We start from the raw sequence: 17,390 nt of genomic DNA, 5'->3' as shown, positions 1-17,390 counted from the left end.
CCTTCGCGCTCTGGCTACAGAGATTGGTGGGCACTGGGAAAGGGTCCACAGCTGAAGACTTGAGGATGTATTTAGACTGCCACAAATATAAAGGTACAAGATTCTAGAACTTTTTTACATAGAGCACTTGGCCCCCAAACCCCCTTGGATTGGCCCGAGGTTGTGTCTTTTTCATTTCTCCCACAAGCCCTCTGAAAGGTGAATGAATCTGCTCATGAGTGAATGAATCTCACCCTACGGGAGCATTGCACTCTAGGATGACAAGGAGCTATGAGGCTATACACAGGGGTGAAGACCTGGATTTAACCAGGGCATGAAAGGCAGATAGGGAGCTCAGTCCCTCAGTGGACTTGAGTCATCCCTCAATATAGTGGGTTCTACATTCTCCATTCACTCAACTGTGGAACTGAAAATGCTTGAGGGGAAAACTGCATGTCTCTTGAACATACGCAGATATTTTTGCTTGTTATTAGCCCCTATATCATCCATTTACATAGCATTTACATTGCATTGGGTCTAATGCCTGAGCGGTCCAGAGAAGATTTAATGCATACAGGAAGAAGAGCATTTTCATACAAGAGATTTGAGCACCTGTGTATTCTGATAACCATATGAGGTCCTATACCCAGCCCCGCCACAGATACTGAAGAACGGATGACTATGTAGGGTGATTTGGGGGTGACAAATTAAGAGTTGTGGCTTCTGCCACCAAAGGTCAGCAGAGGCCCAGGTCACTTCTAGACACTACTTTCTGCCCTTCCTAAGACCAGAAGCTCAAGTTTAGGGCATGAGTCATGGGAACCGCCAAGCACCAAAGTTTGAGGAAGCCCTTGTAACGCCCACTTGTCTACATCTTCAGTGATGAAACCACCGAGTGCCAAGACTTCAGCAAATTGAGGGATCTCATACTGCATAAACCTCAGCGGCACACATGAGTAAGACAGAGCAGCTGGGGCCTGCGCGTTAGCACAGCCTCCCTTCAGCTTTTCCTATAAAAAAGGGAGCTGCCCCTTGTTTCTCAGCTTCTGTAGGCAAAAAGGAATGCGCCATCTACACTCCACTGGGCAAGGAGAGGGTGCCTCTGCCATTGCCTAAGCTCTGGGCTCTGCCTGGCAGGCATCTTTCTAGCAGACAAAACAAGAAGTTGCTGATAGCTGGAACACTCTGTTTTTTAAAATGAACCAAACTCTTCAAACACTAGGCTGGACCTGGGCACAGCATGCTGTGCCTCCACCTCCCCACCCCCCCCCCCCACACACATTCTTCCCCTCCTGCCCCCTCCACCAGGCCCTGCATGGCTGGGATTCCTTCTTCTGGCTCAGCAGCAGCAGCTGGCAATGAATGGGGCTGGACAAAGAGGCCTGTGGTCCATGGGTCGGTGGATGTTTTCTGCTGATGTGAGGACACAGGAAAGGCTTTCTCTGAGGCACTGCTGGGATGAGGGATGTACCTCCAACCTATACAGAAATAGCGAATACAGCAGGATTTCAACCCATGCCTCCCCGTATTGTCCCACTACCACTGGCGTCTGGAGTTACTCTAGACACTAGATGCTGAAAATGGCTGTCAACAGCCACTGTGCTGTGGAAATGGCAAAGCTCTTGAGTACATTGAAAACAGAATATCCAGCCCTACCCTGGAGCCAGGGCCCAGAGTGCATAGTTTGTTCAGCTTACTCCACCAACACAGGCATTGGGCAGGTGACACAGGACAATTCCTGGGGCTTTCTGACCAGTCTAAAACAGTGATATCCATGTCCTGTTAAGAGAATCTGTCTCAAGTAATAAGATAGACAGAGGCAGGAGAGATAGAGTAGCAGTTATCTGTTCTATGGACATGAGTGCATGGTTCTCGTTAAGAGAATAGTTCCCGCATCATTTTGGGTGGCTTAAACTGCCTATAACTCCAGCTTCTAGCTGTGTCAGGGTGGGAGGGATCCAATGCCCTCTTTTCTCTTCTGTGAGCACTCATCCATGTAGCAAATACATACATACTAAATAAAAATAAAAATAAGTCTTGAAAGCTAAGGTGGATGATTCCCAGAGGTGACATGCAGGATTGTCCTCCAACTTCTGCCTATATCCACATACACACATGCATGAACACAAACAAAGCACACATACCCACATGCATACACAGATAAATAATTTAATTTAAAAAATGGAAGAGTGTTTAAAGGAAGTGCTTTGCAAGCGTGACACTGTATGAAGGATTAGCAAGGGACAGAAACAAATGTGTTTCTCTTTATCACTTAAAACATGTTCTATAGCGTTGTTGTTACGTTGGGCAGTGCTGGAAAGCAAAACTGCTCCATCCAATCATGGGCTTCCTGTTTACTTGGTATTGGCAGATCACCTTGGCCTTGGTAAAAATCTGTAATCTAAAGTTTCTACCTACCCGCAGAAGGGGTTTCCGTGGAAGCTTTATGTAACAAGTTGGACAAAGTAAAGCTTGCAAGAACAGAACATGTTGAAACAAGAGAAAACACCCATGCATCCTTACCAGGCAGCCTGCACAGTTTTGTTTTTAGGCTCCTTCTGTCTGGTGAGCACTATACCTTGGTCCGTCCAGGTACCTATAGACTATAGCAATGGAAACCTTTTGCATATTTATGGAACCAATAAATGTACATGTTTTTGTGTATGTCTGTATTTTTTTTTCTTACAACTTCATCCCTCAGTTAAGTCTCTCCCTGTTTTCAAAGAAAGAAAATACTAACTGCTGACTGGAGGCCCACAATTGCTTGTCATATTTCACTGGGGTTGAGTGAATTCACTTAGTGTGTAATTTCAGCTGTCAACCTTCCTTAGTTCCTTGGGAAGAGAAAGGGTGGTAATTAAGTATTCCCAAGTTAACAGCATTAAACCTCAAAACTTCACAGTTGCACAGGTTTTCAGTGTTAAGTCCAGATGCTGCCCACAGTCACTCCACTTACAACAGTGTGCCCAGGGACTACCACTGCATTCTCGGGACAGAAGCTACAGGTGGGAGAGGTGGTGGATTTTTTTTTTTTTTTTTAAAGAAGACTATACAGTATCACGTGGTGAAAGGTTGGCTGCATGTAAGACTCCATGAACTCGTTCCTGTGAGCAGTTTGTTCTATTATGCCATGCAATAAGAGATGTCGTTGTCAACTTGTGTAATTCAGAACCCCACCTGGCCCCAGGTGGCATGTCCTTGAGTTAGAGAGAAACTGGGTCTAAAGGAAGCCAGGGATCACAAACCAACAAGCCTTTTAAATATATGCTACCCTTATCTGAGTCAAATGTTAAAGAAGTAGCTCCTTACCAACCCCTTCAGGAAATGTGATTTACTCCTAGTTCACTGCTGCTAATAGGCTGTGTTGGTGGGATGGGTTGAGTAGCCCTTATCCCACGACCAATGTTCTAAGCCACAATATGTTAAAGGGGTTGGTAGTGGTGAGGGAGCTGTTGAATTCAACATGTAGAGAGACGAAGGTCAAACAGTCATGGCTGTTTCCTAAGGGAAGTAGGATTTGAGAAGCCATGATCTTGGCCATTGATGGTGGAAGACACAGAAAGGATGGGAGCCTGGAATGAGAGAGTATGTAGGCAACAGTGAATTTTCTAGGAAAAATTTTCTGACAGAGTTGGGCTGCAAGCTGGGGCAAAGTGAGAGCTAGGTAAGCAGAGGATGTAAAGGACAATGAAAATTGAAATGGGCCTTGTGTGTGTGCGTGTGTGTGTGTGTGTGCGTGTGCGTGTGCGTGTGCGCGTGTGCGTGTGTGTGTGTGTGTGTGTGTGTGTGTGTGTGTGTGTGTACTGCTTGATAGTACCACCTTCTGCTTCTCAGATATGCCTAGTCCTCCCTCCACTAACCTGTAGACTTACCCTCAAAGAAACATCAACAGGGCTCAGGTAATGGTGCTGAGAGAAAGCCCAGTGGGCACTGTAGCTCTGTGGTTAAGGCCACACCAAGTCAGGAAGAATGCTTGAGTTTCTACTGCAAGCCTGTCACTCATCTATCTACCCTGTAACTCTCTGTGAACTATACAACTTTCCAAAGTTTCCATGTTGTGACATATGAACCAAGAACACTACACTCTTGGATTTGGTACAGAAGACAGATGCTAAGTGAGCTGATGGCTAAACATCTGCTTTGAAGCCCAGCACTCACGAGAGCTCTGGTCAAATGTCACTGGAGTGAAAGAGAAAACTCTCAGTGGCTTGCCTTTGGCAGGTTCTATAGACTTGACATAGAATGGGATAATGGTGTGAATAATATTTCTAGAAGATGGTTTGTTATGCACGGATCTTTGAGAGTGACATCGAACTAGAAATGGTAACGCACAGTCCTAGTGTGCCTCTGCTTAGGATGTCTCCCACTCACTCAGCTTCCGGGTTGGTTCTGATCTGGAAGGATCCAAACTCAAAGCCAGAATGATTGAGTACTATTTTCGAACATAAGTAGCACATTTTCTGCGGAGAATCAGATCATGTTGTTTTATTTGTCGTGTCTATTTTATTCTTGTGGGATTTGTTGTTGTTTTGACGGGGAGGAGGAGATCTCAGCTCACCAACGCTGACCTTGAAGTCACTAAGTGCTCCTGGGTGAGCTGGGATTATAGACATGTGCTAGCATGCTTGGCTATTGTATTGGGTTGTTTTTTTGTTTGTTTTTTTGTTTTTTTGTTTGTTTGTTTTTTTTTTTTTTTTTTTTTGGTAAATACGTTCTTTAGCTTTGCAGTATTTACCAACTTGGGGGCAACCACTCAGCCCAACCTTTGCAGTTCCACAGACAGTATGTAAATGAGCAGCGATGGCTGTGTGCCAAAAAACTTTACGTATAGACACAGAAATTTGAATTGCACGTAATTTTCACATCTCTCACAATGTTATTCTTCAGCCTCCTCCCAAGCCATTTAGAAATGTAAATGCTATTCTTAGCTCACAGAGACAGAACTGACAGCAGCCTGGCATTGGTTCTGAAAAGGTGCATCCTGTGTCTATTCTAATAAATGTGAAGTGGAGGATGTTCTCAGATGCAAGGGTTTTTTTGTTTTGTTTTGTTTTGTTTTTGTTTTTTTTTCCTATTCCTTTCCTGGGCACTTTGCCGAACTTGGAAGCAAACAGGCGTTCTCTGAATTATTTCCTTATACATCTGGCAATGAATGACTTGAGCACCTACAAGGTATAAAGAGACAGAGATCAACCAGCCGTCACACTTCTTCCTGAACCCACTCAAGGCTGGAGAAACAGAGTGTCAGTACCCCAGCAGTACCCAAACATGACAACCGTGCTTTAAGAGGTCTGTGTTCCAAGCACAATGGGGGCACAGTCAGGGGAAGGAGGGATCTGTTCTGAAAGGGCGAGGTGGGCAGGGTGGGGGCTGTGGTCAAGCACACACAAAGGCTTTAGTGTGTTAAGCTAGACCCAATGGCAGACAGCTAGCTAGAGCATTCTCTGCAGGGAGACCCCCTCTATGCAAAGCCAGGAAGGTTTAAGCCTGTTCTGTGGAGGAGGAAACTGAAGTGGGGAGGGGTGAAGTTCTCACTGTAGTCCACACCAAAGTGTCCCAAGTCCAGTCCCTAAGCCATTAACATATCACTAAGAGATTGTGGAACACAATCTTAATGTCGTCTGCTCCTTCTTCTAGGAAGTAAATAGGTAGTAATGCTGAAAATGGAGACACAGAGGGATTTTGAGTAAGGAAGCTCAAATGAGATCAGTAGCATGGAGACTCAGGAGAGTAGCTGAACATACACATCACTGCCGCTGGTAGGGCCACACCCAGAGGACCCCATCCCTCTGACTAGATGATTTCCCAAGTGGTTCTCTTTCTCGCTCACAGGCTCTAGTTCTAAGACCCTGGCTCTTTCTTACAGAACAGCCGGTAGGTTCTGCCTGAGCGATGGACAGTGCCAGCATTTGCTTTGTTTCTTCTATGTTTCTACCAATGTCCAATGGCTACTCATAAAATCTCCCAGGTGGCACTGGATGCCATTCCCCTGACTCCTAAAGGCACCGAGGTCTAACCAGGCATGACTTTTGCTAAAGAGACAGCTACTAAAAAAAATGCTGCTGAGTGCAAGGTGGGGCCTGAGACCCAGGCTCCTTGTCCATTCTGGGATGGTACCAGCCCATAGGTTTCCTGCATGATTCAATTATATAATCCAGTTTTAACATTCTTTTCACCTCCACTATCTCAGGCAATAGATACTGAAAGGGCTGTTTCTTTATTCCCTGAGAGAATTTGTGTTTCTATAAAGCGTTTGAAGGGAAGATGACCAGAAGAAGTACAATTACCTGGGTTACTTAAGCTGAGCTGTAATCGCAGCATAATATTTTAAAAGAGAGAACAGGGAAATCAATTGTTTTCTGCTCAAAATGCTCTAATGGCTTCCTGTCACGCGAGGAAAACCCTTAGCCCTCTTCGCCCCCACCCCCCGACCTCTGCTCATGTTCTCCCGTGTCCTGTGTACTCGCCCCAGCCACTGATTGTGGTTCCTAATACACGGAGCTCATGCCTCCTGCAGTCCTGCTCATGTGTCACCTCCGTCTGGAATGCTCTCTGCTTAGATCTGGGAGTGGCTACATCCCACGTGCTATTCAGGTTTTAACTATCACCTCCTTCAGGGAGCTTCCCTTTTGGCTCCACTGAAAGGAAGACACCCACTCGCCCTCCACACACACACTGGTCTGTTTTCCTCTAGAAATTTCCACTACTTAATATTCTCTTCATAGCATTTGTCACTTCAATTTGTATCATATATTCCCTCAATTATTTTCCTCCATGAGGGACAGCAACTTTGTCTAGGCTACTTCCATCTCCTCCCTCCTAGACATGTACCTGGCCCATGATAGGCACTCGAATGAGACTTGTTCACTAGAAAACTGCTACTTATAAAAAGATGCAAATGAAGGAGGCTGGAGAGATGGCTCAGTGGTGAAGCCATCTCCTGCTTCTCCAGAAGACCTTAGTTTGATTCCTCGCAACCACATGGCAGCTCACAAACCATTTTTGATGCCAGACCTAGGGGATCCAATGCCCTGTTCTGGCCTCCATGGGCACCAGGCATGCACTTGGTTCACAGACATACATGCAGGCCAAATACTTACATACATTAAATAAAATATAAAAAATAAGACAAATGGAGGGATTTCTCTACCCATTTGTGAGTGCCTCCAATACTCATAACAAAGGGCAACTTAACATCAGCAATAGCTGCCATTAATATAACAACTAAATATTCAATCCACAGCACTAATTACATATACACATATATATCCACTAAAACTTACAATGATAGTAAAGTAATAATATTAGGGACAAACAACCATACTTAGTATCATTGATTTGTATGGATATTGTTTCACTTAATCCTCACTGTAACCCCAACAGGTGTGTACTATTATGTTCTCTATTTTATACCTATTTTATACTTTAAGAGACTAAAATTGCAATGGTAAGGTTGCAATGAGGAGATTGCAAAACAAGAGGATCACCTGATAGAATCTAGCCCTCGAGCTGAGAACGCAATGTCACAGATGCCTAGCACCACACTGTTTTGCAATGTCCAGGTTAGCCTTGCTTGTATTCATCAAAGGACAATTTAGCCTGGCTGCTGAAGAAGCCAAAGGAATTCTATCTCCATCTCCTGCGGCACAGGACACCTCCTCCAGAGAGAAAGACCTTTGACTCAGTGCCTCCCCATGCCCCCATGGACGCAGGACACACCGCAAACACGTCTCACTACTGTGAGTCTGCAGGGCTCCCAGGACAATCCTCCAACCACAGTGAGCTTCATGTCTAATCTGTGTCCAAAAGACCTTGCAAAGCGCACAGGTTCAATTCTACTGTGAGGCCAAGGAGCAAAAGCCAGGGCCTGGAAGAGGCCTGATCAGGGATATCAATTTCACCAAGGCTTCTGGGGTAATCCTGTAAAAAGGCGAACATGGACTCAACTATAAAAGTAAACCCTACACTCAGAAACCACTCTTGTGGGGGCATCTGCTCTCCTGTGCTTTTTGTTTAAATAATCCCCCCCCCCAAAAAAAGTTTTAATCCATTTGGGAATTTAGAGAGGGAGGCTGGAGGCAAAACTGATTCTGGTCCAGCTTAGCTGATTTTTTTTTTTTCCACTCAAGTCATGCAGTCTGGCTGGAATGCATCCCAACTATGGGATAGTCATTGAATGCTCCAAGTCTGGGGGGCCCAAGGAAAAAGAACTTCTGCATTCTCCAGAGTGATTCTCTTTCTCTATAGAAATCTCAAAATGGAACCGCTATACAAATCATGCTCCGTGCTTTTGCCAGAGACAATCTGTCCTTCTTAAACAGGCTTACCAAACAGTAGGGTTCTCCCCGGATAATAAGTGTGAGCAGGTTAAAGGGTCATTTTGGGGAGAGAGGTCAGATGGAAAAGGCTCCAGTGTTCAGAGCTGGATCTGGCAATGCCAACAGTCAACACACAGAGTTCGGGAGGGACCGGGATGATGTGTAGGGTGTGTCCTATAGGACCTGCATGGTGTCCCATCTAACCATTATCCCCAACGTCTGCCAATGTCTCTGACACTCTTATCTTCTCTAAGGTACTAGTTAGATGGTCTTGGAAAGCCTGGTGCTTGTAGGTTCCTTTTCACTGAGGGAGAAGTGTTTTCCAGCTCCTAAGCAGGCTGATTTTGCAGTGCTTTGAACACTGGAGAGTAAGAGAGAGAGAGAGAAAAGCAAACAGCCACAGAAAAGGGAAGGCAAAGAGAAAGGACAGAGAAAGAGAGTTATCAGCAGGGGTGGTTAGTGAAAAGGGGGTGGGGGCTGGAGACAGAAAACCTTTTGTTTCCGCAGTTCGTTTCATGTAGAGATCGTAAGGTGAATGGCTTTGAAATGGGTTTATGAACTAGTTGCTAGGTCACAGGAAGCATGGTCGTCAGACTGCTTTGTGAATTTTGATTCTTTAAAATTTAGGTTAATCTCAAAAGGAATGTATCTGCTTTGTCTGATTTCCATTTCTTTCCTCTTTAAATTTTTATTTCGTGCGGTGGGTTGGGCCGACTCCCCATTTTCTGTTTTCTCCTCCGCCCTTTTGATAATGTGAAAAGAAATGATCATATTACACGCTCTTTGTCGGAGTGTCTCAGAAGTTGGAGGTGGGCGGGTTGGAGGCGTTACCTTCCGATCACCAGCCAATGGTGGTGAAGTATGCAAATGAGGTCTGCGTTCTGCGGATCTCGGTCTAAGCTCTGCACTCAGACTCCGCAGTGCACCCGGAGGTGAGCTTCTCAGTTCCATCCAGCCTTGTGCTCAATGGAGAGACTGACACTGCAGTACCTCACTGTGTGACGAGATAGGACCAGGGCTCACCTGACTACCGCCGAGATGAAATATAAGGTAAGGGTGCCTTTCACACAAGGTGTCCTGAGAAGCTGGAGACAGTTGTGCCTGCGGGTTCCCACCCTGAAGCTGTGCAGGGCTCCCTTCTGTGTCTGGTCTCTCTGAGCTGCGTCTGATCTCGTTTCCAGGGTTCCCTAGGGTTTACCCCGCTTGCGCTTTCAGATCTACTAGCTCTTAGTACAATGATCTGAAAGTTGCTGAGGGTAGCTGAAGGCAGTGGAGGAAAGTTAGCATAGGCAGTGGTCACAGGAGATCAGAGAGTGTCTAACCCGCATCGCAGCAGGCACGTAGCTGGTCTCTGACCAAAGGCAGCCCCGGGAGCCCTAGAACTCCTGAGTCTCTGGCGGTCTTTAAAAGCACCTTTTCAGATTTGCCTTAAGCACTCTATCTGGGATGCTGTCTGCTCTAGGCACTTTTGGTAGAAGCAAATGAAAAACCCAGACACTATCATAGGGTGATGACGGAGAATTCCTACATCCGTAGATATTTTGGTTTTATGAATAAATGAGTGTTAGTCATTTCTGGATAACACTTTATTGGGGTTTGAATGGGTCTGAAAGTATGACGGCTCTGGCTGGCTTATTTTCCCTGACGCTTACAGAATGCCGTGCTCATATTTTGGCAGCATTATTTTCCATTGCATTTTGCGCCACGGTTTCTGGGGTTACTCTTGGCAAAATGATTCTGACTGGTTCAGCACATCCCGCCTAAGGAGGCAGTTTCCAAGGGACTTGCCCCAGTAGCAGTTCGCAATAACTTGGTCATGTTTATTTATTACTCCTTTTTATTTTAATAGACACGAGCCCTCGACATTTAAAAGACAGTGTTATTACAAAATTTTATTTGGTAAGGTAGCTTAACAGATCTTCTTAACTGACCTAGCGAGGGGCTAACTTTGTTTCCTCTGAGGTATGTAACCTCTGGCCCTTCCCTTTGGGTAGAAGGCTGTAAACAGTTGCTGTAGCTAACAGCCACTGGTGAACATCCATCTTTGGTTCAAGTGTCTGTAAATCTTGTTCAAAAGCTGTGAACCAAAGCACGAGTTCTTGAGAAAGTTCCAGCAGTCTGAAGAACCAGGTATCCGTTATCACCCCACTATCAGCTTTCCATTTTCCACATCAATGTGGGGGTGGGTGGGGGGTGGGGGGGCATGCAGACAAAAGGATGGCTCCAGGATTCTGTCAGAAAAGCAGCTACTTACCTGGCAGGAACAGGTTCTTTTTAGAAATGTTTCTCTCCATTGCTACGTCTCCTTGTTCACAACTGATGGGGCTACATGGTATACAGCCCGGAAAGACTGTGTTTTCTCCCTTCCTCCATGTTGTTGAATCAGGACTGTATTATAGAGTAAAGGAAAAGGCTTTCATCCGTCTGGTCCTGGAGCATTAAATGGCTTCATGTGAACGTCGAGTGCTGCGGTCTAGAAAGTGACAAAGTCTAAAGTCACTTTGATTCAGTGACCTCATCATGTTTAGCTTTGCTCTTTATGGAAAGAAAAATGTCATGGGGACTGCAGGTGAGAAACGTCCCTGCGGAAAGCTTTCCACTTAGATGGCTCTGCCCAGAGCTGAACACATTGCCAAGTAATGGAAATACATGGTGGTGGTGGTGGTGGTGGTGGTGGAGGTGGAGGTGGTGGTTGTTGGTGGTTGGTTGTTGGTTGTTGGTTGTTGGTGGTTGGTTGTTGGTTGTTGGTAGTTGGTTGTTGGTGGTTGGTGGTTGGTGGTTGGTTGTTGGTGGTTGGTTGTTGGTTGGTTGTTGGTTGGTTGTTGGTGGTTGGTTGTTGGTTGTTGGTTGTTGGTTGTTTGCTGCTGTTTGTATGCAACATCACTAGCAAAAATGCTGAGCTCCCCAAGTAAACAAGCAACACATAGGCACCATGGGTTAACCCTAGCAGAAGTGAGCCGCTTTCTTTCTGTCATAAACTTAGTTAATGAAAGATAACTGTTGTTCAGGAGAGAATTAGTCATGTTGTGTAGGAGATGCTATAGTAGAGGCAGGATGAGTAGAGTTACAACACTGCCATAGTCACCTCTCCCCGCAGCTCTAAGGCACATTCATTTACAGAGGTAGCAATTGTGGCGTACACAGGCTAAGTGATTTTTTTTTCCAGTACACCAGCTGAGGAGCGCAGTTACAAATGATCTTAGTCAAATACTCATGATTTAAACACTACCAAGAGGGAAAAAAACACTAAAACAGAAATCATCTGTAACTCCCTAAAACACCCCTCTAACTGGTATGTTCTGGTCCCAGAAAGCTCAGAACCATCTTATCCCAAGTGTGCCCTCAGAATAGTCTTCTTTTATTTTGTTTCAGTGGTAACTCCACAAAGTGAAATACAAAGTTGGCATTTATTTGTTTAATTTGGACTACTTAAGCAGTAAACCCAGATAATTATTAGATTGTAAAGCCCAGGAGTCTGGAATTATCTCTTAAACACTATGTTGCACCATAAACTATAAATTTAGCATGGGCTTAAAAATGGATCATTGTGAGATTTATAAGTCAGGCTTGAAAGGTCTCCTCTCTCTCTCTCTCTCTCTCTCTCTCTCTCTCTCTCTCTCTCTCTCTCTCTCTCTCTCTTTCCTGTTATTAACCAGATGGTCTTGTTTAGCTATTTCAGAGTTCATAACTAGGGAGCAATCAACTTCCACTCATTTTGCCCTCAAAATACACAGCTCCAGGCGGCCAGCAATTATTTACAATTATGAGGGCTGTGGAATGCAAGCTATTACTTTAGGTAGATCTTTCTGCTGAGTGCATATCTAGTGTGCTTTTATTTTACTTAGGTTTTCATTTGTTCATGGGAAGGCTGCCGTAAGTGCTTAATGTTGCACTTCTCTTAGCAGAGTCTGTCTGTGTGATAGCAAATGGTAAAAGCTTCCTTTGTTAAGCTTCGACATAAAGAAGCCAGGATTAGTGGTGCACGCCTTTAATCAGAGAACTTCAGGAGGCAGAGGCAGGTGGATCCCTATGAGTTCCAGGCCAGCCAGGGCTACATAATGAGACCTCCTCACCTCAAAGACGATGACATGACAAAACGTTCTGCGTAAAAGCCCTTTAATGTATGACGTGTGCTCTTCATGCCTCTGTGGCCTTGGCTTGCTTGTCCAATAGGCTATCCATCTGAGGCCCTGAAGGTGGGTATTGTCCTTTTTTCCTGAAGGTGAGAGACCAGTTCCAATGCCTTGTCTTTTTAACAGGAACCCTAAGGGCCCTGCCCACTTCCAGTGGGCTGGGAATGAGGCCCCGCCCACTTCATGCCCAGCCTGGAAGGCATTCAGCAAGTGCAACACTTGTATCTGAGGCGCTTTTGTGATTTGCCAAATTTCAGAACACCTACATGTCTATAGTCAAAGTCTAATCTGTCTTCTACTCAATATAAAGAAAAAAAAAATCACTCTTAAATGTTTTGACTTTAAGACCAAAGCATGGTAGAGCATGGGAATATAGTAAAAACAACAACAACAATGAACCAAACCTACAGTCTGGAATTCAGATTCTTGTGGTCCAGTTGAATGGGACCACGTAATTCAAGGAAAAGAAAAACCTACAACAAAAAGCTTCTGGGAAGGAACTTGGAAAATATCTTTATTTTTCCAAAGCTGTCTTATGGGAGAAGTTATAACAGGCCTTTGGTTTAGCTAATATGGCCATTTATGGCATACACACATGCCAGTCCCCTCTTTGCTTTAATGTTTTGGCCTTAAAATCGTTCTCAATAAATGGTTGTGGTATTCAAGTCACATTTAGGAGCCTTCCACTCCCACCTGCTTTTAAAATGCTGTCTGCTGTCTGTAAATTTAAAATCACCAGAAGGTGTTTTGAAAAACATAGCCCCATTATTTTTGGTTCTATATTTACTTAGGAAACCCATTTCAGATCTAAAGGACTTACCTGCCCAGATGAGGCTTTGTCAAAATGCAGGTGTCCTGATAATAGCAAGTTTAGCATGTTGTACAGTGCCGGCTGATTCTTTCATCGTCTCCTTCTGGTTGGACCACACATCATTTCTGAGCTCAGAACCTCACAAGTGCCTTCCTGTGCCCTCCACCCCCAGTCTCCAACAAAATAAAACAAAACTAGACAAAATCCTGCCTCGACACCTTTCAGAAGCCTTGGAAGATTTGTTTCTCCTTTGTGTCTCTATGGCAGCATCACATCTTGCCTTTTCAAATGAACGGTCCTGTGTGTCTCTCATACCAGATACTTGTGGGGTTCACTGCCACTGAATTACCCATATGGACGCAACACCCTAGTGCACACCCTCTACCCCTCGCCTTGGCTGCTCCTTGGACTCTGCTGTGGGGGTTCCCGCACCTTTCATGGGCGTGTGACTCCAAGCCTATCAATTTCCACTAATACAGTCTCCACATCTATCCACACCATAAAGCAATCAAAGCCTAAACCTTTGTCTCTTCTAATCCCTGAAACAGACCTTACATTTTTCACCTCTGCCCTATTCTGTTAGCACTGCCTTACTTATTAACTTCTTCCAACCAAACCACTATCTAATTATACCTGCAGTAGACTCAGCTCTGAGGAAGCCACATTGAATGCAAGAGGCCCATCCTTTACTGATACGAAGGGGCAGATCAACAGACAAGCGCTTGTCGAAAGCATAATATAGTCTCTGTCAGCCTTGAACCGGCAGGAACTTGGCTTTCTATGCTCTTATAATAGAAACAAGATGGAGTGTGGAGAAAGACATTTCCATTTCTTGTGACTTAAGACAAATTAAATTCCCAGAACCTCAGGTTTACCTGCAAATTTGAGACAGTATTAACCAATTTATACTATTATTCTAAAGTCTAGGCCAATGCATAAAGTTCTTTTTCTGGATCCTGGCACCCAGGAAGTGGACAATGAATGCTAGCTGGCCCATCTCTCCTTGTAGAACATATATTCAGTAGATATTTGAAAGGCTGGGGTGGGGTTCATGACAATATTATGACAGCATTATGTCTTGCCTTTTCCTAAATTAAGCTGGTGGAGTGTTGCCGAGTGTTACCATGAGTAGGTGTGTACATGGTGACACCCAGCAACGTTGCCTGTAGCACACAGCCCCCACATGCCAGTGCCAGCTAGGCTGGGCTTCTTCACTGTTACTAACAAAACTTGAAATTCTTGAAATTACCGGACCTGCCTCCTAATGGACACTCAGCATATATATTCAGTGCTGAACTACAGAAAACACCCATGCCAACAGCTTTTTACAAGGGTTCCAGTGTTCCATGACACATTCAAAAAAAGTATGCTTACTTTTGCTCCTGTCTGACAGTACAATTTCAGCTACTACGTTAGACCCTTATCTTACTAGATGGCTGCAAGAAAATAATATATGAAAGTCATCAGTTCCCAGCGTATGGTAGGCATCTGATAACTGACAGCTATTTGTGTCATTATATGATATAAAATTTCACATAGATAGATACACACACACACAAATCCATGAATAGTGATGGGCTAGTGTAGTAGTTTGTCACAGCTAAGGTGCAATCAGGGCCACTGGCCATGGAGAAATCTGTATACCTAGGCAGATATGCAGCCACATTGAGATATTAACATTACGTGGTAGAAGATTTAAGGGGGAAGCATCCTCTACAACTGTTTCTCTTGGGATGGAAGATGGCTCAGGGGCTAGAAGCGCTCTCTTTCCAAACATGAGGACCTGCATGCAGATTCCCCAGATATATATATATATATATATATACACACACACACACACACACACACACACACACCCTGTGATTGCTCGCACCTAGAACCCCAGTGTTAAAGGGAGCATGGCTACATGAGGATGGCTCATGCTTTGCTGCCAAGTAGCCTAGCTTTAAAAGTGGTGAGCTCCAAGTTCAGTGAGAAACCCTCTTTCAGGGAATGAGACCGAGATTGACAGCGGGACGCCCTGTGTCTTCTTTCAACCACACTACATGCATTTCCACCACACATGCACACATACATTCCACATATGTACCTCACAGGGGCTGGGGGAGACTCTTTGCCTCTACTAAAAGGTCAGTGAGGAAAAGAAAAAGCCATTTCTTTACAGAGGTGCAATCCATGGAAAGTGAGTTGGGGTAAGTTATGTGAGAAGTTCGTGATTCACTCTTTCTTATCCTGCCGCAGACCCAGTGACGTGAATGTAATGTAAGAGGTAATCTATTTTTAGATCATTTCAGGGTTAGAAAGCAGTAGACAAACTGATTTGGAATGCTAGCCCCTAGGACCAGGGCACTCTGCTCAGAAACGTATAGACTTTAATTACCAGGCCTCTCTGCCAAAACAAATGTACAGGGCCCCTGGGAACAAATACAATATTTCCAACATAAAATGCCAGCGCTGCTGGTTTCCTAGGCAATAGCTGACTGCAAGGAGCATGGGCATGGAAAAAGACAAAAATCCCCAAAGCCCTGTTTAGACTTCGTCAACAACACCCCCTCCGTATTATTTACTTTGAACATTCCAGTCATCTCCCTGCGGTAGCTCTTGCTGGCTAATGAGGGCTCTGCATGCCAGGGAAGCTGCAGTCTCATGCCAGGACTCTTCCTGAAGGATTTGCACTGTAAGATAAGTGGTCTTGTAGGAGACCTTTTCCACCCCTAACTGGAAATGCTGACTCTTTTAGAGGGTACCTTTAGTGGACAGTGTGGTCTGGGTGACTTGAGGGAGGACCCATCATCGATTGGCAGTGCAACTGGTACTCTACAGAGTTTGCTTACTGAGGTGTGTGACAACGGTTTGTCGTTGCTGAGGTGAGGACTTGGGACAGCTGATTATGAAGATATTAAAATTGTCAGCGGAAGGGCTGGGGAGATGGCTTGGTCAGGAAAGCGGAAACATGAAAATCCAGGTTTGAGCCCTAGCACGCAGACACAAGAGGATCCCTGCAGCTCTGCTGGCCAGACAAGCTACCTTCTGAGCACACATGCACTGGCACACACACATGCAAACACAAATGAACAACTAACTACACACATGCACACAAAATTGTCACTGGAATGCTTTCCTCCTTTGCCTGGGCTTTGCTCTATCTACTAAATTCTATGTATCTTTCAAGGTGGGAGAGGGGGAGCAGTAAGTTGGAAGATGTTATGTTTCTCGGCAAATCTTGGTATTGCAAAGTTGAATTCCTCCTGATATTTCTAATATGTCAAGGTAATAGGTATAAATTATAATTAAAAAAAGAAAAGGTTCCTTGTGTGAAGTGCTGACATTTGCTCTCACCAGAAACCAGGATAGTACAACCATGGATGTATAAAAACACAAGCCATGCTGACCACAAAAAATGCTTGATAGCCCCTTTGGAGATCAGTTTTAATTCTGTATTTATTCTTATTGGGAACAGTGAAGGGACAAGGTTCATCTGTGAAGCTCAGCGGAAAGTTGCAATGACCAACACACATGAACCGCTCAGATTGGACCCATGTCTCCTCCCCCGTTGCTGTGTGTGTTCGGCAGTGTGATGTGTCCTGTGAACTTGTCCTCATTTCTTTTTGCTAGGTAGAAATCCTCTGCTGACTCCTGCATTTTAACTAAGCTCGTTGATAGTAGTTGTTGGTTTTGTTGTGCCTAATTTAGCTTAGCACCCATATGCAATTTGGCTTGAACTCATCTTGGCTTCCCTGTCCTCATGGCTCTGCTCCTTACCAGTAAAGACAGGTCTGGGCTTCTCTAGCCACCAAGGACAACCACCTCCTAGACTAGCAGGAACATCCAATGCCATCACGCAGAAAGGGCAGACGCACAGGTCTGTGCACATGTAGCCTTCCTAAAGACCATTGGTCGGTCTGTTGGCCATCGCTGAACAGTGCTGCTGTTCCTGGTCACTTGGAACATAGCTTAGAGCTTGGCAGGAACGTGGCCCCAGGACTAATGCAGGCAGTAGGACCCAAGGCCTCAGCTTCCTGGGCTAGAACTCCAGTGTGGGCTATGAGTCTCAGTCCCACTCCAAGCCAAGCTCAGTGTGATATGTGAATGGGACACAGGGACAGGAACAACAGAAAGACCAAGAGCTTTGTCTTCCTGACCCCATTC

At 45.0% G+C, this 17,390-nt stretch overlaps 1 protein-coding gene across 2 annotated transcripts in view; it reads left to right on the top strand.

The window, feature by feature from the left end:
* Nedd9 (neural precursor cell expressed, developmentally down-regulated 9) overlaps positions 1-17,390 on the top strand; it is a 113,076-nt gene that overhangs the window by 55,262 nt on the left and 40,424 nt on the right. The window contains exon 1 of one of the 2 annotated variants that reach the window (XM_051170397.1): positions 9,194-9,347. The exons of the other annotated variant lie outside the window; for it this stretch is intronic. Coding sequence (XP_051026354.1) covers positions 9,336-9,347 — 12 coding nt within the window. The 5' untranslated portion in view covers positions 9,194-9,335. Of the gene's footprint in view, positions 1-9,193; positions 9,348-17,390 lie in introns of those variants that run through there. 2 annotated transcript variants of the gene reach the window in all.

Source organism: Acomys russatus, chromosome 3 (genome assembly GCF_903995435.1).
Source record: "Acomys russatus chromosome 3, mAcoRus1.1, whole genome shotgun sequence".
NCBI lineage: Eukaryota > Metazoa > Chordata > Mammalia > Rodentia > Muridae > Acomys > Acomys russatus.
The sequence above is the reverse complement of the archived record's forward strand: the minus strand, read 5'-3'. Positions and strand labels throughout refer to the sequence as shown.